Genomic DNA, 24,439 nt, shown 5'->3' with positions numbered 1-24,439 from the left:
CTGCGCATGGTGGTGGTTGACCTGTTCACCGCAGGGATGGTGACCACCTCCACCACGCTGTCGTGGGCTCTGCTGCTCATGATCCTGCACCCGGATGTGCAGTGTGAGCCCAGCTGGGACTGGAGGGAAGGGGGAGGGAGGAAAAGTGGAATCAGGGTGTAGGCTTCACTTCAGCCGGAGTCATGATGACCTCACCTGGTTTTGGCCCTTCACACAGAGGCCGGAGCAGGTGGACACTGGCCCTAGTGACTGCCTGCTGTGTCTCTGCTTGTCCACGCAGGCCGCGTGCAGCAGGAGATCGATGAGGTGATTGGGCAGGCGCGGTGGCCAGAGATGGGAGACCAGGCCCGCATGCCCTTCACCTGCGCAGTGATCCATGAGGTGCAACGTTTTGCTGACATTATCCCAATGAATTTGCCCCACATGACGTCGCGCGACGTGGAAGTGCAGGGCTTCCTCATCCCTAAGGTAGGCCCATTGTCCCATCCCATCACAGACGTTGTGGCACAAGGACAGGAAAGACGCAGATCACCTCATCCCAGACCGCCCAGGGGCTGACCGGACCGTCCGGCCATGCAGAGCTCACAACCTGCCCACAGAGCCTGGGTAGACGGACAACATACAGTCAGCCACAGTGGTAGAAGAACCACCGCGTGCAGTGACTGGTGGCAATGGGACTTCCATGGGAAGCTTGTCACTTGGCCCTGTCACAGCATCAGGTGGTTCTGAAAAGCATTTGGGGTTGAAGGTCAGGTGGAAGGACGCACGCAGGCCAGGGCAGTGTCTGTGTGTGTGGTGTGCAGCCTCACTGTCCCCAGCTCCCCTCACCACGCACCTCCCACCAGGGCACCACGCTCCTCACTAACCTGTCGTCAGTGCTGAAGGACGAGCACATCTGGGAGCAGCCCTTCCGCTTCCACCCTGCACACTTCCTGGACGCCCAGGGCCGCTTTGTGAAGCCTGAGGCCTTCATGCCCTTCTCAGCAGGTGCGTGGGGGCCTGGCTCCCTGTCCCCTCGCTGGGGTGACAGGCTGACTAAGATGTAGCTCCCTGGCCCCAGCTGACTTTGTTTCCACTCCTTATCCCTCATAGGCCCCCGCACGTGTCTCGGGGAGCCCCTGGCGCGCATGGAGCTCTTCCTCTTCTTCACCTGCCTCCTGCAGCGCTTCAGCTTCTCGGTGCCCGCAGGCCAGCCCCGACCCAGTGACTTCAGTTCCTTTACCCTCCCTGTTGCCCCTCGTCCCTACCAGCTCTGTGTTGGGCCACGTTAGGAGGAACACCAGGCCCTCAATCTGCCCCCAGGAGGTTTCACAATGCACAATAAACCTGTCTTTTGCTGCCATTTGGATCCCTGGTCCAGCCCCCTGACTGGCCTCTTTCTGTGGTAGGTCCTGAGCTCCCTCACCCTGCCAGGTCCACTCTGCATGAGCACTTGAGTCTGATGCAGACAGGGTGCTCTGTTGCCCATTTGCCCTGTCTTTCCCATGAAGCTTCCCTTCACGTGGCCTTGGTCATGTGTGTTGCTAAAGTTTGATTCCTAAGAAGTTTACATATTTTGGAAACACTAATAAATTTAATATACAAAAGAGCTAGCAATAGTTAGCCTCTCAGCCACACATATCATCTGTACATGTTAATGTATCACATGTACATGTTCCTTTAGCTTTTACCTTTTGGAGTAAAAATTGGACTTTTTAATTAGGTTCCATAGTAGCTATAGAACACAGGCAAAAAAGTACAACTTTCTCTCAAAGGTTAGAAGAGAAGGGGGCTAGGAAGGTGGCTCAGTGGTAGAGCGCTTGCCTTGCATGCCTGAGGCCCTGGGTTCGATTCCTCAGCACCACATAAGCAAAAAGAAAAAAGCTTGAAGTGGCGCTGTGGCTCAAGTGGTAGAGCACTAGCCTTGAGCTGAAGAGCTGAGGGACAGCGCCCAGGCCCAGAGCTCAGGCCCTAGGACCGCCCCCCCCCCAAAAAAAAAGAAAGAAAATGTTAGAGGAAGGCTGGGAAGGTGGCTTAGTGGTAGAGGGCTTGCCTAGCATGCATGAAGCCCTGTGTTCGATTCCTCAGTACCACATACACAGAAAAAGTCAGAAGGGGCACTGTGGCTCAAGTGGTAAAGCACTAGCCTTGAAAAGAAGCTCAGGGAACGTGCTCAGGTCCTGAGGTCAATCAAGCCCCAGAACTGGCTAAAAAATAAAAAATAGGTTACAGGGGTAAGTAACACCAATTCACCCTATTTCCTGGTAATCAAATGATAGATACAGTGCACATATATGCAGTAATACGTGTTTAGGCTGGATGCTGGTGACTCACAGCTGTAATTCTAGCTACTTAAAGCCAGCCCCAGCAGAAAAGTCTGTGAGACTCTTATGTCCAATTAACCACCTGAAAAGCAGAAGTGGAGCTGTGGCTTATGGTAGTTGAGTGCTGACCTTGAGTGGAAAAGCTCAGGGACAATGCTTGCGCCCTCAGTTCAGGTCTCATGACTGGCAAAAAATAAATAAATAAAATGTACCTTGTGCAGCTGCTGTGCAAAATACTCTGAAGATGGTAATGATTCCATCTGGTCTGTACTGACATTTCTTTCTTTTCTTTTCTTTTTCTTTTTTTTTTGGTCAGTGGGGCTTGAACCCTGGGCTCTTCAGCTCAAGGCCAGCACTCTACTGCTTGAGCCACAGTGCCACTTGCGGTTTTTGAGTAGTTTATTGGAGATAAGAGTCTCACAGATTTTCCTGCCCGGGCTGGCTTTGACCTGAGGTCCTCAGATCTCAGCCTCCTGAGTAGCTAGGATTACAGGCATGCCACCAGTGCCTGGCTCTTTCTTTTTCTTTTTGACCATAGCTGATGCTCTACCATTTGAGCCATGCCTCTATATCTTGCTTTTTGCTGGTTAATTGGAGATGAAAATCTCACAGATCTCTCTTCTGGGCTGTTTTAGAACTGAGACCCTTAATTCTCTGCCTCCTAAGTAAATAGGATTTCAGGTAAGAGCTACTGGCACCTGACTGAGATTGTATATATTTTTATTGTAGAATTAATGCTGTTAATATTCCTCATGTAGTTCACATTGGCTAATTCATTCAATACAATCTCCTCAAAAATATTTCAAAGAACAGGACACTAGTGGCTCAGACCTGTAATCCTAAGTACTCAGAAAGGTGACATCTGAGGATGACAGTTCAAAACCAGCCTATAGCAGGAAAGTCTATGAGACTCTTATCTCCATTAAATCACCAGAAGATGGAAAATGGTGCTGTGGCTCAAGTGGTAGAGCGCTAGATTGAGCTGAAGAGCTGAGGGACAGCACCCAGATTCAGAGTTCAAGCCCCACGACTGATAAAACAAACAAGAAAAACCTCAACAAATGAAACTATACTTTAGACAACTACCAGCAGGCTGGTCCTGTTCCCCTGAAGTCTTTCTGGTCTATTTCTAGAGTATTCTACCGCTTGTTATCTCCTGTGCCCGGTGGTTCCAGCCTGTGGAATTGCAGCTGCAAAGGCTCTGGCCTGGCATCCAGACAAGCACAACCAGTCTGTGCAGTTTTTGTGAAAGTCAACTCTCAGGAGTCCCCACCCCTCCCTTGTGCAAGTCCGTAGAGAGGAGAGTTGCAGGGAACTCAGAGTCTGTAGCTGGGCTGCCATGCGGGCCCCTCCTCCTCTCCGTGGCTCACAGTCACCACACCACGGCTGAAATCACAAGACAAAGTGCAGCTTCAGCTTGTTTCTGAGGGAACAGCCCAGTGTGGTCCAATGCCCAGGATATAATTCTTTTAATCCTGCCTAGCACTAGGTGGCTGGAGCTGTGTGCCCAGAGGAGTCCAGTGGGCAGCGAGGCCGCCATGGAGCTGCTGACAGGAGAAGCACCCTGGCCCGTGGCTGTGGCCGTGGCCATCTTCCTGCTCCTGGTGGACCTGATGCACCGGCGCCAGCGCTGGGCTGCTCACTACCCACCGGGCCCTGTGCCTCTGCCAGGGCTGGGCAACCTGCTGCAGATGGATTTCCAGAACCTGCCATACTGCTTCTACAAGGTGAGGAGCGGGAAGTGGGCTGCAGATGGTGGGGATGCACAGGAACAGGTGGTGTGGTGAAGCCATAGGCTGGACGAGACTCTGCGTGGCACAAGTAGAGTGGGACCCCAGGGCCCTTACAATTCAGGTGGCAAGGGGCCAGGCCGCTGAGCAGTGTTTCAGTTGGACATCAGGTGGAGAGAGGCACAGAGACCACTTCAGTCTGCTGCTGCTGTGGGGTCTTGGGTCTCATGCTCCCCTCCGTGCATCTGTCTCTTCCTTGTACAGTGGGATGCTGTGGAGTCCCGGGACAGTCTTGGGAATCTGTCTGGTGGTAGCTCCCCAATCACATCTAAATTGATGCTTCTGTCCCAGCCCAGCAGCAAGACACCAGATCTCAGGCTGGGAAATATAGTCTATTGGTAGAGTGCCTGCCTGACACACAGAAGGCCCTGGATTTGCTCACCAGCACAGCAAAACTGAGAAAGAAGGAAGTGAGGGAATGAGACTGGAGGGAGAAAAGAGAAGACTCCAGATTGGAACTGTGCCATGATGAACCTGGGTCAGTGTCTGTGCCTTGAGCATGGGTCCTGTAGTCTGGCAGCGCCCTCCACTGATTGGAACCCTAATCCTTTGCCCACTGCTATGGTACTGCTTGAGAGATGTGTTTCCTAGCAAGCACAAGGCCTGGGTTCAATTATTACTGCCACAAAAGGAAGAAGAAAAACAGCCAACTGATACCTCTTATAACATGTATGAACCACTCTTCAGAGTGCTAGCCTTGAGCTCATGAGCTGAGGGATAGCGCCCAGGCCCAGAGTTCAAGCCCACAACTAACAACAACAACAACAACAAAAAGACGTCTATGTTGCACTTTTGTGTTATGTTAAATCATGAGGCAGCAGCTAGCATGGTCATTGCTAGCAGTGAGGCAGAGGAGGGAAGAAGAGCTGTTGTCTGAGGGTCCAGGCATCAGTGTTCCCACATCTGCGCTGGGCAGTGGTGATGGAGACACATTGTGAATGCACATGAGAACTCTGGATTTTACACTTAAAGATGAGTAGATGAGGGGCTGGGAAGGTGGCTCAGTGGTAGAGTGCTTGCTTTGCATGCATGAGGCCCTGGGTTCCATTCCTCAGCACCACATAAGCAAAAAGAAAAAAGCCGGAAGTGGCGCTGTGGCTCAAGTGGTAGAGTGCTAGCCTTGAGCTGAAGAGCTGAGGGACAGCGCCCAGGCCCAGAGTTCAAGCCCCACAACCGGACGCAAAAAAAAAACAAAAAACATGAGTTGATGGGCTGGGTGCTAGTAGCTCACGCCTATAATTCTAGCTGTTCAAGAGGCTGAGATCTGAGAATCTTAATTTGAAACCAGCCCAGGCAGGAAAGTGTATGAAATTTACACAATTATCCACCAAAATAGCCAGAATTGGAGCTGTAGCTTAAGTGGGAGAGCACTATCCTTGAGCAAAAAGCTCAGGAACAGCACCCAGGCCCTGATCTCAGCACCTAACCAGAGGGGCAAAAAATGGGGAGATGGGGAGGGTATCCCTGGGGGATAATTCCTTGCTGACCCCTGTGCTGTCTGCTTGGGCTTACAGATGTAATGTTTAAGCTCTAGCACCAGAACAAAAGAGGAGGAAAGATGGTAAATGTTGGAAACCTCACTCCCGCCCCCCCCACCCCCCCACTATTCTCAAACAATCATAGGCAATGTTTGGACCAGACTCTGCAGCAGAGGTGCCTTAGCTTAGGGAATCAGGCCTAATTGCAGAACAAATGTCTTGTCTCCTGAGGGGCCATTGATTGGCCTACCACAAAACCTGGCAGCATTGTGGCATCCTTCCTGATAAGAGTATCTCTGTACCTGGGACTGTGACTACAGTTGAAGGTTCATGCCAGCACTGGGTAGACCTTGTCACTCAGCCTCCAGAAGGGTGGGACACATAGAGACTGATTGAGCCTCCCTAATAAACAGCAGCTCCACCTTGTGGAGGGAAGCCTGTAATGAGCATCTTCCTGTCCTTCCCTCTGCATCCTCACAACATTGACTGGGGTGTCATGGGAGAGAAGGGGCAGTTAAGCAGCAGAACTCGGCCTTACACTCTTGCTCAGCTGTTTGTTTGTTTGTTTTACTTACAAATAGTACTCTATAAGATGATCCTTAGGACCACAGAGGCTTTTTGCTGTCTCTCATCTGCTTCTGCTTGGTCTGAACCTCAGTTCTCAGATCTCAGCCTCCAGAGTAGCCAACTTATGTGTGAGGTCTGGCACTTGACTCCAACCCCTTTATGAGAGTTCTAGAACCACTTATGAAGCACAGGGCCAGAAGGATCAAGAATGTTCTAGCATCTTTTGGGCCTCTGTCTACTTGCCTGACACAGCTGTATTATTGGGAGGAAACACCCAATTCCCAGCTCCTCCCTAAGAACAGAAAGGAGGGTGGGATCTGTGTGCCCTTGTACTGGCTTGTCTGGATGCTAGGCCTGGGCCTTTGGAGCTGCAATCCCACAGGATGACACCAGGGGGCACAAGAGATTACAGGCTGTAGAATACTCTATAAACATAGACCAGAAAGACCCCAAGGGAGCAAGACCAGCCTGCTGGTGAGTGAGTTTTCTGGGAGGTTGTAGGCATGAGTGGAGACCTCAGAGCATCCTCCTCGGCCAGGGGCAGGGGAGGCGATCTCCCCTGTTTTGTCCTGGACACCTCCTGTTGTCTGCTCATTCCAGTTACTGCAACAGTGTCCCTGTGACTTGGGGACACCATCTTCTCCTTAAGATCATCCTTACAATTCTTTTTTTATTACCGTATTTTTATTTTTATTTGAAAAACCCTAAACAGGGGTTTCAGTTACATAAGTCATATAAAGAGTCCATTTCTGGTGCTGGGAAGGTGGCTCAGCGGTAGAGTGCATGCCTTGCAAGCATGAGGCCCTGGGTTCGATTCCTCAGCACCACATAAACAGAAAAAGCCGGAAGTGGCTCTGTGGCTCCAGTGGTAGAGCGCTAGCCTTGAGCTGAATAGCTGAGGGACAGCGCCCAGGCCCAGAGTTCAGGCCCCATGACCGGCAAAAAAAAAAAAAAAAAAGAGTCCATTTCTTTCCTGAGCCTCTGTACTCAAGGCAAGTGCTCTTCCACTTGAGCCACAGCCCCACTTCTAGCTTTTTCTGTTTATGTGGTGCTGAGGAATCAAACCCAGGGCTTCTTGCATGTGAGCCAAGCACTCTACCACTAAGCCACATTCCCAGCCCCAAGACTACCTTTCTTTTTGGATAATGGTACCCTTCCCTCACTTTCTCCCAGTTTTTCCCTCGCTGTCCCCACCCACAGTTGTACAGTTCATTTTCCACATTGTACCTAGTGAATACTGTGGCTGCCTGGGCCTCTCTGCTTTCTTTTTTTTTTTTTTTTTTTGCCTGGCAATAAATATTTTAATTTTTTTCACTTTTATGATGACAAATAATTTTCAAGTTTTATTTCCTTTTTTGTTTACTTAAGTACAAAGCTAAACCACAAATGGGTACAACCAAGCCATTTCATCTCACGTTTACACACCCTCGTCGGACCTTCGTCCAGTCTGATGGCCACTGGCCAGGCTAGTGGGGTTGGGGAAGACTTCTTAGGTAGCACCGTGGTGAGGTCCAGGGTGGGGGATGGAGGACAAGGGCCACTCCTCATACCTGTCTCTATTCACATTGCTCTGGGCGCGGGGCTGGCAGGAGCCCCAGCCTGGAGCTGAGCAGTGAGAGCTGCCCTACCCGCCAGGGAGGAGGCAGCGTGCCCCACCTGCTGTCACGCTCCGCCAACACCTGAGCTTACCCTCGATCCTGGGCCATGGCGGCAGTGGGGGCCGGGGCCGGGGCCCTCCGTCCCGCCTCAGCTCATGGCTTGTTCACAGGAGCCAGGAGTTTGGACAGAAGAGGGCCTCCAGAGCGGGCGGGGACTCCGGCCCGGCACAAGTGGGTGGGGCATCGGGTACGTAATTTCTGGTCCCACTACAAAACTTATTTTTGATTAGAATAGAGTACCATCTCATTCTCTTCTACAAAACAAAACCAAAAAGAAAAAAGAAACCCCAAACGAAACAAAAAACCGCAGCCACTTCACTCACTGCAAGACCTATATACACGTAAGTTGTTTCCTGTGGGTTTTTGAATTTTTTTTTTTGTTTTTAAATTTTTATTATTATTTTTTAAAATAAACTCAGTGTTCACATTTCTATAAAGAGCCCCGTGTCAGGAAGGCCTGCCCAGGGCTGGGGAGCGGAGCCTCTTCCCGGGGGCTCCACCCTGATGCTCCAGGCGAGGCCTGGAGCACCGGCCTCTGGGGAAGCAATCTGGGCCGGCCACGCTCCCAGCCAGCAGGGTCGGTAAGCTCAAGAAAGCAGAGGGGAAGACTAGCTTACTGTGAAACCTTTTTAAAAAATATTCATACTGCCGGGCGCTGGTGGCTCACGCCTGTAATCCTAGCTACTCAAGAGGCTGAGATCTGAGGATCGCGGTTCAAAGCCAGCCCGGGCAGGAGAGACCGTGAGACTCCTATCTCCAATAAAAACCACCAGAAAACCGGAAGTGGCGCTGTAGCTCAAGTGGTAGAGCGCTCGCCTTGAGCTGAAGAGCTAAGGGACAACGCCCAGGCCCAGAGTTCAAGCCCCACGGCCGACAAAAAAAAAAAAATATTCATACTTCAACGTGTGCCTGTCAAGACACAAGGAGAACAAGAGCTTGGAGACGTGCTCTCTGCTTTCTTAAGGCGCTTTATCCTCTTCCTTTGTGCTTCCTCCATCTGACAAACTGGATATGCCCCACCTCTGCCATGCTGATGGGTATGAGGTGGCTGTGATTTCTGTGCCCTGGTGGTGCAGTGTGGACCACTCTCAGTCCAGTGTTGCTCGCTAGGTGTGATTTGCTGGAATAATCGATCTCCGGAGCTTTTGCTAGACTGTCTCTTGCAGAGCTCTGCACTTGTTTCATGCATGAACCCAGATGCTGTGCGGTGACTTTGATCTCACCAACGTGCTTTCTTGTATGTCCTGGAGATGCAGGGCCACCCGTCTGATGGCTGTGGGAATGGTTTACCAGGTGCCACAAGCAGCGTGACAGACATTGCCTGATTCATGAGTGTTGGTTATTGTCAAGCACAGCCTGGCTATTTCAGATGATTTTCCTCATGGCCACCACATCCTGAGCACAGACCCCTGACTCGAGGAGGCTACTCCCTGTGTTCTTATCCCCCGCCCTTAAAAGCAGAGCTGTCAGCTGCCTACCAATTCCAGACCTGCACAGGGTCCTGCTTCTTAAAGCAGGGATCCACCTGTCTCTGCGCCCATTCTCCCAGTGCCCGGCGCAGCAGAACCTGCCAGTATGTCCAGCTTATGTGCTCCTCAGGTCTCTGGTCTTGTGCCTTCCCCAGTGTAACAGGAAGGACAGGAACTTTGGGCCAGCCCCCAGGACTAGACCCTGACCTGGCTGGCCCTCCTACCCCGCTGCTTACACAATGACCACAAACACTTATCTGAAGGGTACAAAGGGCAGCCTCTGCTCATTAGCTCATTAGAAGGGTAAAGCAAACAAGGTGTGTGGCAGTGTCCTGCTCAGCCCTGGTGGCTGGGTTGGTGTGTCTAGAGGAGTGCATTGGGCAGTGAGGCCGCCATGGAGTTTCTGACGGGGTCCGTGGCCGTGGCCGTGGCCATCTTCCTGCTCCTGGTGGACCTGATGCACCGGCGCCAGCGCTGGGCTGCTCGCTACCCACCAGGCCCTGTGCCTCTGCCAGGGCTGGGCAACCTGCTGCAGATGGATTTCCAGAACCTGCCATACTGCTTCTACAAGGTGAGGAGCAGGTGGTGGGCAGCAGAGGGCATGCGGAGTCCCCAGAGCCAGTGCTGGGAAGCCACAGGCCGCGCAGGAAGCTGAGCCCCAGAGGCTGAGAGGCTCCCTGGGGAGGGCACTGCAGGGCCTGATGACAGTCTGGGCTTTCCAAGACCAACGTGTGGCAGGGCAAAGGCCGGGTTGACACATGGCAGGGGCCTTGAGTGCAGTTGCACAGAGCAGAAGTTGTGTACTCCCCATAATCTTCCAGACTGGGAGGGGCTGGGACCCTGGGTCACATTTCAGTTGGACACATTTCAGATGAGAGAAGCACAGCGACCCCTTGAACCGCTTGCTCCCCTGGCTGAGGTCAGGAGACACTGAGGGTCCTGTGACGATTTGGTGAATCTGGCCTCTTAGACCTGAGAAGTCACTGCTGAAGTGATTCTACCACTCTAACCCCGGCATGAGACAGCAGGATTCATGCTGGAGACGGAGCTTAGTGGCAGAGCACTAGCCTGGCATAGTGAAAGCTCTGGGTATAGAGAACAACAAACATAGACCACATCTTCGTGCTTGCCCTGCTCAATCTGGGTCCTTAAGCTTGTGTACCAAGTCTGGGTCCTGGCCCTCCATCGACCAACGCCCTGATCCTCTGCTTGCAGCTCCGGCGTCAATTCGGGGACGTGTTCAGCCTGCAACTGGCCTGGAAGCCTGTGGTTGTGATAAATGGGCTGGAGGCCGTGCGTGAGGCACTGGTGATCCATCGCGACAACACCGCAGACCGCCCACCGATGCCTATCTATGAACACCTGGGCTTCGGACCAAGAGCCAGAGGTAAAGAGCAGCAGGGCAGAGTTGGGCCTATTAGCTGTGCAAATGGACAGTGACAAAGGAAGGACAGGGTCTGGTGTGGGACGGGCAGGGATGAGAAGGATTGTCCAATGATACAAGGAAATCCAGGAAAGTCCTGCCTCAGGCGTGTAGGTCAGCATTCTGCCATATATCCAAGTGCACCTATCCACTCTTCGGCAGGGGTGATCCTGGCACCCTATGAGCAGGCCTGGCGTGAACAGCGACGCTTTGCCCTGTCCACCCTGCGCAACTTTGGCCTGGGCAAGAAGTCGCTGGAGCAGTGGGTGACGGAGGAGGCCGGTTGCCTGTGTGCGGCCTTCGCTGACCAAGGTGATCAGGGTACAGAGGAAGCAAGGGTCAGGGGATGTGGAGAGAGGACTGCCTCATTTTTACCTCTGCTCTTCCAGGAGGCCCCTTCAGCCCCATGGCCCTCCTGAACAAAGCCGTGTGCAACGTGATCGCCTCCCTCATCTATGCCCGCCGCTTCGAGTATAAGGATGCCTCCCTCGACAGAATGTTGGAGGTGGTCCGCAGGTCTGCAAATGAGGACGCTGGCTTCCTCCCTGAGGTATGGGTAGAGGGACTCAGGAGACACTGCAAGGCCAGCGCCATGCAGCTCCTAGGCGAGGGGGCCTGGAGCTGTACAAACTCTGACAATAGGAACAGTATAGAGTCCTAGGAGCTAGATGTCAGTGGCTCATGCCTGTAATTTTAGCTACTCAGGAGGCTGAGATCTGAGGATCAGGATCGCAGTTCACAGCTAGCCCCAAAGCCAGCCCTAGCAGGAAATTCTATGAGACTCTTATCTCCAATTAATCACCAGAAAACCAGAAGTGTCGCTGTGGCTCAAGTGCTAGAGTGCCAGCATGAGCTGAAGAGCAGAGGAACAGTGTCCAGGCCCAGAGGGCAAGCCCCACGACCAAACCAATAATAATAATAATAAAGAGTTGTAGGGTGAGGGGGTTCTGAAGAAGGACAGTCTACACACATTGCCCCCCATGGAGATATTCCTCTGGCAGCTAGGACCTCAAGAGAGCAAGGAGGCTGGCACTGGAGAAGCAATGGGTGACCAAAGGGTCCAGACGAGGCCTGTGTCTGACCTGGAGGACCAAGGGTGGAGATTGATCCTGGTGTACAGTGAACACAGAAGGACTCTTCCCATCTGTGCTCTCACAGTTGCTGAACGCAGTTCCCGTGCTCCTGCGCATCCCCGGGCTGCCTGGGAAGGTCTTCCCTGCACAGAAAGCCTTCATGGACCTGGTGGATGAGCTGCTGGCAGAGCACAAGATGACCCGGGACACCGCTGAGCCACCGCGAGACCTGACCGACGCCTTCCTGGCTGAGGTGGAGAAGGTGCGCTGTGACCACCCTGCCCCACAGACTGGGCCAGGGCCAGGGCCTGAGGGTGCTGTGGAAGGGAGGCCGGGCTCCAGGCTGGAGGGGACAGTGGAGGCTGTCTGGAGCCTTGTCCTCTGCTGCCTGAGCCCAGAACCCCCTTGTCTTTGCACAGGCCAAGGGGAACCCCGACAGCAGCTTCAATGAGGACAACCTGCGCATGGTGGTGGTTGACCTGTTCACCGCAGGGATGGTGACCACCTCCACCACGCTGTCGTGGGCTCTGCTGCTCATGATCCTGCACCCGGATGTGCAGTGTGAGCCCAGCTGGGACTGGAGGGAAGGGGGAGGGAGGAAAAGTGGAATCAGGGTGTAGGCTTCACTTCAGCCGGAGTCATGATGACCTCACCTGGTTTTGGCCCTTCACACAGAGGCCGGAGCAGGTGGACACTGGCCCTAGTGACTGCCTGCTGTGTCTCTGCTTGTCCACGCAGGCCGCGTGCAGCAGGAGATCGATGAGGTGATTGGGCAGGCGCGGTGGCCAGAGATGGGAGACCAGGCCCGCATGCCCTTCACCTGCGCAGTGATCCATGAGGTGCAACGTTTTGCTGACATTATCCCAATGAATTTGCCCCACATGACGTCGCGCGACGTGGAAGTGCAGGGCTTCCTCATCCCTAAGGTAGGCCCATTGTCCCATCCCATCACAGACGTTGTGGCACAAGGACAGGAAAGACGCAGATCACCTCATCCCAGACCGCCCAGGGGCTGACCGGACCGTCCGGCCATGCAGAGCTCACAACCTGCCCACAGAGCCTGGGTAGACGGACAACATACAGTCAGCCACAGTGGTAGAAGAACCACCGCGTGCAGTGACTGGTGGCAATGGGACTTCCATGGGAAGCTTGTCACTTGGCCCTGTCACAGCATCAGGTGGTTCTGAAAAGCATTTGGGGTTGAAGGTCAGGTGGAAGGACGCACGCAGGCCAGGGCAGTGTCTGTGTGTGTGGTGTGCAGCCTCACTGTCCCCAGCTCCCCTCACCACGCACCTCCCACCAGGGCACCACGCTCCTCACTAACCTGTCGTCAGTGCTGAAGGACGAGCACATCTGGGAGCAGCCCTTCCGCTTCCACCCTGCACACTTCCTGGACGCCCAGGGCCGCTTTGTGAAGCCTGAGGCCTTCATGCCCTTCTCAGCAGGTGCGTGGGGGCCTGGCTCCCTGTCCCCTCGCTGGGGTGACAGGCTGACTAAGATGTAGCTCCCTGGCCCCAGCTGACTTTGTTTCCACTCCTTATCCCTCATAGGCCCCCGCACGTGTCTCGGGGAGCCCCTGGCGCGCATGGAGCTCTTCCTCTTCTTCACCTGCCTCCTGCAGCGCTTCAGCTTCTCGGTGCCCGCAGGCCAGCCCCGACCCAGTGACTTCAGTTCCTTTACCCTCCCTGTTGCCCCTCGTCCCTACCAGCTCTGTGTTGGGCCACGCTAGGAGGAACACCAGGCCCTCAATCTGCCCCCAGGAGGTTTCACAATGCACAATAAACCTGTCTTTTGCTGCCATTTGGATCCCTGGTCCAGCCCCCTGACTGGCCTCTTTCTGTGGTAGGTCCTGAGCTCCCTCACCCTGCCAGGTCCACTCTGCATGAGCACTTGAGTCTGATGCAGACAGGGTGCTCTGTTGCCCATTTGCCCTGTCTTTCCCATGAAGCTTCCCTTCACGTGGCCTTGGTCATGTGTGTTGCTAAAGTTTGATTCCTAAGAAGTTTACATATTTTGGAAACACTAATAAATTTAATATACAAAAGAGCTAGCAATAGTTAGCCTCTCAGCCACACATATCATCTGTACATGTTAATGTATCACATGTACATGTTCCTTTAGCTTTTACCTTTTGGAGTAAAAATTGGACTTTTTAATTAGGTTCCATAGTAGCTATAGAACACAGGCAAAAAAGTACAACTTTCTCTCAAAGGTTAGAAGAGAAGGGGGCTAGGAAGGTGGCTCAGTGGTAGAGCGCTTGCCTTGCATGCCTGAGGCCCTGGGTTCGATTCCTCAGCACCACATAAGCAAAAAGAAAAAAGCTTGAAGTGGCGCTGTGGCTCAAGTGGTAGAGCACTAGCCTTGAGCTGAAGAGCTGAGGGACAGCGCCCAGGCCCAGAGCTCAGGCCCTAGGACCGCCCCCCCCCCCCAAAAAAAAGAAAGAAAATGTTAGAGGAAGGCTGGGAAGGTGGCTTAGTGGTAGAGGGCTTGCCTAGCATGCATGAAGCCCTGTGTTCGATTCCTCAGTACCACATACACAGAAAAAGTCAGAAGGGGCACTGTGGCTCAAGTGGTAAAGCACTAGCCTTGAAAAGAAGCTCAGGGAACGTGCTCAGGTCCTGAGGTCAATCAAGCCCCAGAACTGGCTAAAAAATAAAAAATAGGTTACAGGGGTAAGTAACACCAATTCACCCTATTTCCTGGTAATCAAATGATAGATACAGTGCACATATATGCAGTAATACGTGTTTAGGCTGGATGCTGGTGACTCACAGCTGTAATTCTAGCTACTTAAAGCCAGCCCCAGCAGAAAAGTCTGTGAGACTCTTATGTCCAATTAACCACCTGAAAAGCAGAAGTGGAGCTGTGGCTTATGGTAGTTGAGTGCTGACCTTGAGTGGAAAAGCTCAGGGACAATGCTTGCGCCCTCAGTTCAGGTCTCATGACTGGCAAAAAATAAATAAATAAAATGTACCTTGTGCAGCTGCTGTGCAAAATACTCTGAAGATGGTAATGATTCCATCTGGTCTGTACTGACATTTCTTTCTTTTCTTTTCTTTTTCTTTTTTTTTTGGTCAGTGGGGCTTGAACCCTGGGCTCTTCAGCTCAAGGCCAGCACTCTACTGCTTGAGCCACAGTGCCACTTGCGGTTTTTGAGTAGTTTATTGGAGATAAGAGTCTCACAGATTTTCCTGCCCGGGCTGGCTTTGACCTGAGGTCCTCAGATCTCAGCCTCCTGAGTAGCTAGGATTACAGGCATGCCACCAGTGCCTGGCTCTTTCTTTTTCTTTTTGACCATAGCTGATGCTCTACCATTTGAGCCATGCCTCTATATCTTGCTTTTTGCTGGTTAATTGGAGATGAAAATCTCACAGATCTCTCTTCTGGGCTGTTTTAGAACTGAGACCCTTAATTCTCTGCCTCCTAAGTAAATAGGATTTCAGGTAAGAGCTACTGGCACCTGACTGAGATTGTATATATTTTTATTGTAGAATTAATGCTGTTAATATTCCTCATGTAGTTCACATTGGCTAATTCATTCAATACAATCTCCTCAAAAATATTTCAAAGAACAGGACACTAGTGGCTCAGACCTGTAATCCTAAGTACTCAGAAAGGTGACATCTGAGGATGACAGTTCAAAACCAGCCTATAGCAGGAAAGTCTATGAGACTCTTATCTCCATTAAATCACCAGAAGATGGAAAATGGTGCTGTGGCTCAAGTGGTAGAGCGCTAGATTGAGCTGAAGAGCTGAGGGACAGCACCCAGATTCAGAGTTCAAGCCCCACGACTGATAAAACAAACAAGAAAAACCTCAACAAATGAAACTATACTTTAGACAACTACCAGCAGGCTGGTCCTGTTCCCCTGAAGTCTTTCTGGTCTATTTCTAGAGTATTCTACCGCTTGTTATCTCCTGTGCCCGGTGGTTCCAGCCTGTGGAATTGCAGCTGCAAAGGCTCTGGCCTGGCATCCAGACAAGCACAACCAGTCTGTGCAGTTTTTGTGAAAGTCAACTCTCAGGAGTCCCCACCCCTCCCTTGTGCAAGTCCGTAGAGAGGAGAGTTGCAGGGAACTCAGAGTCTGTAGCTGGGCTGCCATGCGGGCCCCTCCTCCTCTCCGTGGCTCACAGTCACCACACCACGGCTGAAATCACAAGACAAAGTGCAGCTTCAGCTTGTTTCTGAGGGAACAGCCCAGTGTGGTCCAATGCCCAGGATATAATTCTTTTAATCCTGCCTAGCACTAGGTGGCTGGAGCTGTGTGCCCAGAGGAGTCCAGTGGGCAGCGAGGCCGCCATGGAGCTGCTGACAGGAGAAGCACCCTGGCCCGTGGCTGTGGCCGTGGCCATCTTCCTGCTCCTGGTGGACCTGATGCACCGGCGCCAGCGCTGGGCTGCTCACTACCCACCGGGCCCTGTGCCTCTGCCAGGGCTGGGCAACCTGCTGCAGATGGATTTCCAGAACCTGCCATACTGCTTCTACAAGGTGAGGAGCGGGAAGTGGGCTGCAGATGGTGGGGATGCACAGGAACAGGTGGTGTGGTGAAGCCATAGGCTGGACGAGACTCTGCGTGGCACAAGTAGAGTGGGACCCCAGGGCCCTTACAATTCAGGTGGCAAGGGGCCAGGCCGCTGAGCAGTGTTTCAGTTGGACATCAGGTGGAGAGAGGCACAGAGACCACTTCAGTCTGCTGCTGCTGTGGGGTCTTGGGTCTCATGCTCCCCTCCGTGCATCTGTCTCTTCCTTGTACAGTGGGATGCTGTGGAGTCCCGGGACAGTCTTGGGAATCTGTCTGGTGGTAGCTCCCCAATCACATCTAAATTGATGCTTCTGTCCCAGCCCAGCAGCAAGACACCAGATCTCAGGCTGGGAAATATAGTCTATTGGTAGAGTGCCTGCCTGACACACAGAAGGCCCTGGATTTGCTCACCAGCACAGCAAAACTGAGAAAGAAGGAAGTGAGGGAATGAGACTGGAGGGAGAAAAGAGAAGACTCCAGATTGGAACTGTGCCATGATGAACCTGGGTCAGTGTCTGTGCCTTGAGCATGGGTCCTGTAGTCTGGCAGCGCCCTCCACTGATTGGAACCCTAATCCTTTGCCCACTGCTATGGTACTGCTTGAGAGATGTGTTTCCTAGCAAGCACAAGGCCTGGGTTCAATTATTACTGCCACAAAAGGAAGAAGAAAAACAGCCAACTGATACCTCTTATAACATGTATGAACCACTCTTCAGAGTGCTAGCCTTGAGCTCATGAGCTGAGGGACAGCGCCCAGGCCCAGAGTTCAAGCCCACAACTAACAACAACAACAACAACAAAAAGACGTCTATGTTGCACTTTTGTGTTATGTTAAATCATGAGGCAGCAGCTAGCATGGTCATTGCTAGCAGTGAGGCAGAGGAGGGAAGAAGAGCTGTTGTCTGAGGGTCCAGGCATCAGTGTTCCCACATCTGCGCTGGGCAGTGGTGATGGAGACACATTGTGAATGCACATGAGAACTCTGGATTTTACACTTAAAGATGAGTAGATGAGGGGCTGGGAAGGTGGCTCAGTGGTAGAGTGCTTGCTTTGCATGCATGAGGCCCTGGGTTCCATTCCTCAGCACCACATAAGCAAAAAGAAAAAAGCCGGAAGTGGCGCTGTGGCTCAAGTGGTAGAGTGCTAGCCTTGAGCTGAAGAGCTGAGGGACAGCGCCCAGGCCCAGAGTTCAAGCCCCACAACCGGACGCAAAAAAAAAACAAAAAACATGAGTTGATGGGCTGGGTGCTAGTAGCTCACGCCTATAATTCTAGCTGTTCAAGAGGCTGAGATCTGAGAATCTTAATTTGAAACCAGCCCAGGCAGGAAAGTGTATGAAATTTACACAATTATCCACCAAAATAGCCAGAATTGGAGCTGTAGCTTAAGTGGGAGAGCACTATCCTTGAGCAAAAAGCTCAGGAACAGCACCCAGGCCCTGATCTCAGCACCTAACCAGAGGGGCAAAAAATGGGGAGATGGGGAGGGTATCCCTGGGGGATAATTCCTTGCTGACCCCTGTGCTGTCTGCTTGGGCTTACAGATGTAATGTTTAAGCTCTAGCACCAGAACAAAAGAGGAGGAAAGATGGTAAATGTTGGAAACCTCACTCCCGCCCCCCCCACCCCCCCACTATTCTCAAACAATCATAGGCAATGTTTGGACCAGACTCTGCAGCAGAGGTGCCTTAGCTTAGGGAATCAGGCCTAATTGCAGAACAAATGTCTTGTCTCCTGAGGGGCCATTGATTGGCCTACCACAAAACCTGGCAGCATTGTGGCATCCTTCCTGATAAGAGTATCTCTGTACCTGGGACTGTGACTACAGTTGAAGGTTCATGCCAGCACTGGGTAGACCTTGTCACTCAGCCTCCAGAAGGGTGGGACACATAGAGACTGATTGAGCCTCCCTAATAAACAGCAGCTCCACCTTGTGGAGGGAAGCCTGTAATGAGCATCTTCCTGTCCTTCCCTCTGCATCCTCACAACATTGACTGGGGTGTCATGGGAGAGAAGGGGCAGTTAAGCAGCAGAACTCGGCCTTACACTCTTGCTCAGCTGTTTGTTTGTTTGTTTTACTTACAAATAGTACTCTATAAGATGATCCTTAGGACCACAGAGGCTTTTTGCTGTCTCTCATCTGCTTCTGCTTGGTCTGAACCTCAGTTCTCAGATCTCAGCCTCCAGAGTAGCCAACTTATGTGTGAGGTCTGGCACTTGACTCCAACCCCTTTATGAGAGTTCTAGAACCACTTATGAAGCACAGGGCCAGAAGGATCAAGAATGTTCTAGCATCTTTTGGGCCTCTGTCTACTTGCCTGACACAGCTGTATTATTGGGAGGAAACACCCAATTCCCAGCTCCTCCCTAAGAACAGAAAGGAGGGTGGGATCTGTGTGCCCTTGTACTGGCTTGTCTGGATGCTAGGCCTGGGCCTTTGGAGCTGCAATCCCACAGGATGACACCAGGGGGCACAAGAGATTACAGGCTGTAGAATACTCTATAAACATAGACCAGAAAGACCCCAAGGGAGCAAGACCAGCCTGCTGGTGAGTGAGTTTTCTGGGAGGTTGTAGGCATGAGTGGAGACCTCAGAGCATCCTCCTCGGCCAGGGGCAGGGGAGGCGATCTCCCCTGTTTTGTCCTGGACACCTCCTGTTGTCTGCTCATTCCAGTTACTGCAACAGTGTCCCTGTGACTTGGGGACACCATCTTCTCCTTAAGATCATCCTTACAATTCTTTTTTTATTACCGTATTTTTATTTTTATTTGAAAAACCCTAAACAGGGGTTTCAGTTACATAAGTCATATAAAGAGTCCATTTCTGGTGCTGGGAAGGTGGCTCAGCGGTAGAGTGCATGCCTTGCAAGCATGAGGCCCTGGGTTCGATTCCTCAGCACCACATAAACAGAAAAAGCCGGAAGTGGCTCTGTGGCTCCAGTGGTAGAGCGCTAGCCTTGAGCTGAATAGCTGAGGGACAGCGCCCAGGCCCAGAGTTCAGGCCCCATGACCGGCAAAAAAAAAAAAAAAAAAGAGTCCATTTCTTTCCTGAGCCTCTGTACTCAAGGCAAGTGCTCTTCCACTTGAGCCACAGCCCCACTTCTAGCTTTTTCTGTTTATGTGGTGCTGAGGAATCAAACCCAGGGCTTCTTGCATGTGAGCCAAGCACTCTACCACTAAGCCACATTCCCAGCCCCAAGACTACCTTTCTTTTTGGATAATGGTACCCTTCCCTCACTTTCTCCCAGTTTTTCCCTCGCTGTCCCCACCCACAGTTGTACAGTTCATTTTCCACATTGTACCTAGTGAATACTGTGGCTGCCTGGGCCTCTCTGCTTTCTTTTTTTTTTTTTTTTTTTGCCTGGCAATAAATATTTTAATTTTTTTCACTTTTATGATGACAAATAATTTTCAAGTTTTATTTCCTTTTTTGTTTACTTAAGTACAAAGCTAAACCACAAATGGGTACAACCAAGCCATTTCATCTCACGTTTACACACCCTCGTCGGACCTTCGTCCAGTCTGATGGCCACTGGCCAGGCTAGTGGGGTTGGGGAAGACTTCTTAGGTAGCACCGTGGTGAGGTCCAGGGTGGGGGATGGAGGACAAGGGCCACTCCTCATACCTGTCTCTATTCACATTGCTCTGGGCGCGGGGCTGGCAGGAGCCCCAGCCTGGAGCTGAGCAGTGAGAGCTGCCCTACCCGCCAGGGAGGAGGCAGCGTGCCCCACCTGCTGTCACGCTCCGCCAACACCTGAGCTTACCCTCGATCCTGGGCCATGGCGGCAGTGGGGGCCGGGGCCGGGGCCCTCCGTCCCGCCTCAGCTCATGGCTTGTTCACAGGAGCCAGGAGTTTGGACAGAAGAGGGCCTCCAGAGCGGGCGGGGACTCCGGCCCGGCACAAGTGGGTGGGGCATCGGGTACGTAATTTCTGGTCCCACTACAAAACTTATTTTTGATTAGAATAGAGTACCATCTCATTCTCTTCTACAAAACAAAACCAAAAAGAAAAAAGAAACCCCAAACGAAACAAAAAACCGCAGCCGCTTCACTCACTGCAAGACCTATATACACGTAAGTTGTTTCCTGTGGGTTTTTGAATTTTTTTTTTTGTTTTTAAATTTTTATTATTATTTTTTAAAATAAACTCAGTGTTCACATTTCTATAAAGAGCCCCGTGTCAGGAAGGCCTGCCCAGGGCTGGGGAGCGGAGCCTCTTCCCGGGGGCTCCACCCTGATGCTCCAGGCGAGGCCTGGAGCACCGGCCTCTGGGGAAGCAATCTGGGCCGGCCACGCTCCCAGCCAGCAGGGTCGGTAAGCTCAAGAAAGCAGAGGGGAAGACTAGCTTACTGTGAAACCTTTTTAAAAAATATTCATACTGCCGGGCGCTGGTGGCTCACGCCTGTAATCCTAGCTACTCAAGAGGCTGAGATCTGAGGATCGCGGTTCAAAGCCAGCCCGGGCAGGAGAGACCGTGAGACTCCTATCTCCAATAAAAACCACCAGAAAACCGGAAGTGGCGCTGTAGCTCAAGTGGTAGAGCGCTCGCCTTGAGCTGAAGAGCTAAGGGACAACGCCCAGGCCCAGAGTTCAAGCCCCACGGCCGACAAAAAAAAAAAAATATTCATACTTCAACGTGTGCCTGTCAAGACACAAGGAGAACAAGAGCTTGGAGACGTGCTCTCTGCTTTCTTAAGGCGCTTTATCCTCTTCCTTTGTGCTTCCTCCATCTGACAAACTGGATATGCCCCACCTCTGCCATGCTGATGGGTATGAGGTGGCTGTGATTTCTGTGCCCTGGTGGTGCAGTGTGGACCACTCTCAGTCCAGTGTTGCTCGCTAGGTGTGATTTGCTGGAATAATCGATCTCCGGAGCTTTTGCTAGACTGTCTCTTGCAGAGCTCTGCACTTGTTTCATGCATGAACCCAGATGCTGTGCGGTGACTTTGATCTCACCAACGTGCTTTCTTGTATGTCCTGGAGATGCAGGGCCACCCGTCTGATGGCTGTGGGAATGGTTTACCAGGTGCCACAAGCAGCGTGACAGACATTGCCTGATTCATGAGTGTTGGTTATTGTCAAGCACAGCCTGGCTATTTCAGATGATTTTCCTCATGGCCACCACATCCTGAGCACAGACCCCTGACTCGAGGAGGCTACTCCCTGTGTTCTTATCCCCCGCCCTTAAAAGCAGAGCTGTCAGCTGCCTACCAATTCCAGACCTGCACAGGGTCCTGCTTCTTAAAGCAGGGATCCACCTGTCTCTGCGCCCATTCTCCCAGTGCCCGGCGCAGCAGAACCTGCCAGTATGTCCAGCTTATGTGCTCCTCAGGTCTCTGGTCTTGTGCCTTCCCCAGTGTAACAGGAAGGACAGGAACTTTGGGCCAGCCCCCAGGACTAGACCCTGACCTGGCTGGCCCTCCTACCCCGCTGCTTACACAATGACCACAAACACTTATCTGAAGGGTACAAAGGGCAGCCTCTGCTCATTAGCTCATTAGAAGGGTAAAGCAAACAAGGTGTGTGGCAGTGTCCTGCTCAGCCCTGGTGGCTGGGTTGGTGTGTCTAGAGGAGTGCATTGGGCAGTGAGGCCGCCATGGAGTTTCTGACGGGGTCCGTGGCCGTGGCCGTGGCCATCTTCCTGCTCCTGGTGGACCTGATGCACCGGCGCCAGCGCTGGGCTGCTCGCTACCCACCAGGCCCTGTGCCTCTGCCAGGGCTGGGCAACCTGCTGCAGATGGATTTCCAGAACCTGCCATACTGCTTCTACAAGGTGAGGAGCAGGTGGTGGGCAGCAGAGGGCATGCGGAGTCCCCAGAGCCAGTGCTGGGAAGCCACAGGCCGCGCAGGAAGCTGAGCCCCAGAGGCTGAGAGGCTCCCTGGGGAGGGCACTGCAGGGCCTGATGACAGTCTGGGCTTTCCAAGACCAACGTGTGGCAGGGCAAAGGCCGGGTTGACACATGGCAGGGGCCTTGAGTGCAGTTGCACAGAGCAGAAGTTGTGTACTCCCCATAATCTTCCAGACTGGGAGGGGCTGGGACCCTGGGTCACATTTCAGTTGGACACATTTCAGATGAGAGAAGCACAGCGACCCCTTGAACCGCTTGCTCCCCTGGCTGAGGTCAGGAGACACTGAGGGTCCTGTGACGATTTGGTGAATCTGGCCTCTTAGACCTGAGAAGTCACTGCTGAAGTGATTCTACCACTCTAACCCCGGCATGAGACAGCAGGATTCATGCTGGAGACGGAGCTTAGTGGCAGAGCACTAGCCTGGCATAGTGAAAGCTCTGGGTATAGAGAACAACAAACATAGACCACATCTTCGTGCTTGCCCTGCTCAATCTGGGTCCTTAAGCTTGTGTACCAAGTCTGGGTCCTGGCCCTCCATCGACCAACGCCCTGATCCTCTGCTTGCAGCTCCGGCGTCAATTCGGGGACGTGTTCAGCCTGCAACTGGCCTGGAAGCCTGTGGTTGTGATAAATGGGCTGGAGGCCGTGCGTGAGGCACTGGTGATCCATCGCGACAACACCGCAGACCGCCCACCGATGCCTATCTATGAACACCTGGGCTTCGGACCAAGAGCCAGAGGTAAAGAGCAGCAGGGCAGAGTTGGGCCTATTAGCTGTGCAAATGGACAGTGACAAAGGAAGGACAGGGTCTGGTGTGGGACGGGCAGGGATGAGAAGGATTGTCCAATGATACAAGGAAATCCAGGAAAGTCCTGCCTCAGGCGTGTAGGTCAGCATTCTGCCATATATCCAAGTGCACCTATCCACTCTTCGGCAGGGGTGATCCTGGCACCCTATGAGCAGGCCTGGCGTGAACAGCGACGCTTTGCCCTGTCCACCCTGCGCAACTTTGGCCTGGGCAAGAAGTCGCTGGAGCAGTGGGTGACGGAGGAGGCCGGTTGCCTGTGTGCGGCCTTCGCTGACCAAGGTGATCAGGGTACAGAGGAAGCAAGGGTCAGGGGATGTGGAGAGAGGACTGCCTCATTTTTACCTCTGCTCTTCCAGGAGGCCCCTTCAGCCCCATGGCCCTCCTGAACAAAGCCGTGTGCAACGTGATCGCCTCCCTCATCTATGCCCGCCGCTTCGAGTATAAGGATGCCTCCCTCGACAGAATGTTGGAGGTGGTCCGCAGGTCTGCAAATGAGGACGCTGGCTTCCTCCCTGAGGTATGGGTAGAGGGACTCAGGAGACACTGCAAGGCCAGCGCCATGCAGCTCCTAGGCGAGGGGGCCTGGAGCTGTACAAACTCTGACAATAGGAACAGTATAGAGTCCTAGGAGCTAGATGTCAGTGGCTCATGCCTGTAATTTTAGCTACTCAGGAGGCTGAGATCTGAGGATCAGGATCGCAGTTCACAGCTAGCCCCAAAGCCAGCCCTAGCAGGAAATTCTATGAGACTCTTATCTCCAATTAATCACCAGAAAACCAGAAGTGTCGCTGTGGCTCAAGTGCTAGAGTGCCAGCATGAGCTGAAGAGCAGAGGAACAGTGTCCAGGCCCAGAGGGCAAGCCCCACGACCAAACCAATAATAATAATAATAAAGAGTTGTAGGGTGAGGGGGTTCTGAAGAAGGACAGTCTACACACATTGCCCCCCATGGAGATATTCCTCTGGCAGCTAGGACCTCAAGAGAGCAAGGAGGCTGGCACTGGAGAAGCAATGGGTGACCAAAGGGTCCAGACGAGGCCTGTGTCTGACCTGGAGGACCAAGGGTGGAGATTGATCCTGGTGTACAGTGAACACAGAAGGACTCTTCCCATCTGTGCTCTCACAGTTGCTGAACGCAGTTCCCGTGCTCCTGCGCATCCCCGGGCTGCCTGGGAAGGTCTTCCCTGCACAGAAAGCCTTCATGGACCTGGTGGATGAGCTGCTGGCAGAGCACAAGATGACCCGGGACACCGCTGAGCCACCGCGAGACCTGACCGACGCCTTCCTGGCTGAGGTGGAGAAGGTGCGCTGTGACCACCCTGCCCCACAGACTGGGCCAGGGCCAGGGCCTGAGGGTGCTGTGGAAGGGAGGCCGGGCTCCAGGCTGGAGGGGACAGTGGAGGCTGTCTGGAGCCTTGTCCTCTGCTGCCTGAGCCCAGAACCCCCTTGTCTTTGCACAGGCCAAGGGGAACCCCGACAGCAGCTTCAATGAGGACAAC

At 52.8% G+C, this 24,439-nt stretch overlaps 4 protein-coding genes across 7 annotated transcripts; all 4 read left to right on the top strand.

Annotated features, from left to right (window-relative positions):
• Positions 1 to 3: 3 nt before the first annotated feature.
• Positions 4 to 1,342, top strand: LOC138840978 (cytochrome P450 2D17-like; the record flags this gene model as incomplete). The annotated part of the gene is made up of 4 exons (XM_070041417.1): positions 4 to 103; positions 281 to 468; positions 846 to 987; positions 1,093 to 1,342. Coding segments are annotated over 4 exons (609 nt in total), but the record flags the coding sequence as incomplete, so codon positions are not given.
• A 2,251-nt stretch (positions 1,343 to 3,593) lies between these two features.
• LOC138840975 (cytochrome P450 2D17-like) lies at positions 3,594 to 13,561 on the top strand. 3 transcript variants are annotated; one of them, XM_070041414.1, is made up of 10 exons: positions 3,594 to 4,030; positions 9,845 to 9,847; positions 10,481 to 10,652; positions 10,851 to 11,000; positions 11,078 to 11,238; positions 11,847 to 12,023; positions 12,181 to 12,322; positions 12,500 to 12,687; positions 13,065 to 13,206; positions 13,312 to 13,561. In XM_070041414.1, the coding sequence occupies exons 1-10, from the start codon at positions 3,842 to 3,844 to the stop codon at positions 13,488 to 13,490; spliced, it is 1,503 nt and encodes a 500-aa protein (XP_069897515.1). In that variant the 5' UTR covers positions 3,594 to 3,841; the 3' UTR covers positions 13,491 to 13,561. The 3 variants fall into 3 exon arrangements, with proteins under 3 accessions (XP_069897515.1, XP_069897513.1, XP_069897514.1); XM_070041412.1 differs by lacking the exons at positions 3,594 to 4,030; positions 9,845 to 9,847 and adding an exon at positions 9,434 to 9,836; XM_070041413.1 differs by lacking the exons at positions 3,594 to 4,030; positions 9,845 to 9,847 and adding an exon at positions 10,092 to 10,184.
• Positions 13,562 to 13,653: 92 nt separating this feature from the next.
• On the top strand, positions 13,654 to 17,095 carry LOC138840976 (cytochrome P450 2D16-like). 2 transcript variants are annotated; one of them, XM_070041416.1, is made up of 2 exons: positions 13,654 to 16,250; positions 16,605 to 17,095. In XM_070041416.1, the coding sequence occupies exons 1-2, from the start codon at positions 16,062 to 16,064 to the stop codon at positions 16,653 to 16,655; spliced, it is 240 nt and encodes a 79-aa protein (XP_069897517.1). In that variant the 5' UTR covers positions 13,654 to 16,061; the 3' UTR covers positions 16,656 to 17,095. The 2 variants fall into 2 exon arrangements, with proteins under 2 accessions (XP_069897517.1, XP_069897516.1); XM_070041415.1 differs by having other exon boundaries at positions 16,518 to 17,095.
• Positions 17,096 to 21,643: 4,548 nt separating this feature from the next.
• LOC138840974 (cytochrome P450 2D17-like) lies at positions 21,644 to 24,436 on the top strand (the record flags this gene model as incomplete). Its single annotated transcript, XM_070041411.1, has 6 exons — positions 21,644 to 22,056; positions 22,701 to 22,872; positions 23,071 to 23,220; positions 23,298 to 23,458; positions 24,067 to 24,243; positions 24,401 to 24,436. Coding segments are annotated over exons 1-6 (873 nt in total), but the record flags the coding sequence as incomplete, so codon positions are not given.
• Between the last annotated feature and the right edge of the window lie 3 nt (positions 24,437 to 24,439).

Source organism: Dipodomys merriami, unplaced genomic scaffold (genome assembly GCF_024711535.1).
Source record: "Dipodomys merriami isolate MVZ:Mamm:240054 unplaced genomic scaffold, mDipMer1.0.p SCAF_3088, whole genome shotgun sequence".
Taxonomy (NCBI): Eukaryota; Metazoa; Chordata; class Mammalia; order Rodentia; family Heteromyidae; genus Dipodomys; species Dipodomys merriami.
The sequence above is the reverse complement of the archived record's forward strand: the minus strand, read 5'-3'. Positions and strand labels throughout refer to the sequence as shown.

Bases quoted from the DNA above. Each gene is read 5' to 3' on its own strand.
- LOC138840975 (XM_070041414.1), top strand. From the start codon at position 3,842: ATGGAGCTGCTGACAGGAGAAGCACCCTGGCCCGTGGCTGTGGCCGTG. The intron at 12,024-12,180 runs GTGCGCTGTGAC...GTCTTTGCACAG, and splicing joins TCCTGGCTGAGGTGGAGAAG to GCCAAGGGGAACCCCGACAG. The intron at 13,207-13,311 runs GTGCGTGGGGGC...TATCCCTCATAG, and splicing joins CTTCATGCCCTTCTCAGCAG to GCCCCCGCACGTGTCTCGGG.
- LOC138840976 (XM_070041415.1), top strand. From the start codon at position 16,062: ATGGAGCTGCTGACAGGAGAAGCACCCTGGCCCGTGGCTGTGGCCGTG. The intron at 16,251-16,517 runs GTGAGGAGCGGG...TTCCTTGTACAG, and splicing joins TGCCATACTGCTTCTACAAG to TGGGATGCTGTGGAGTCCCG.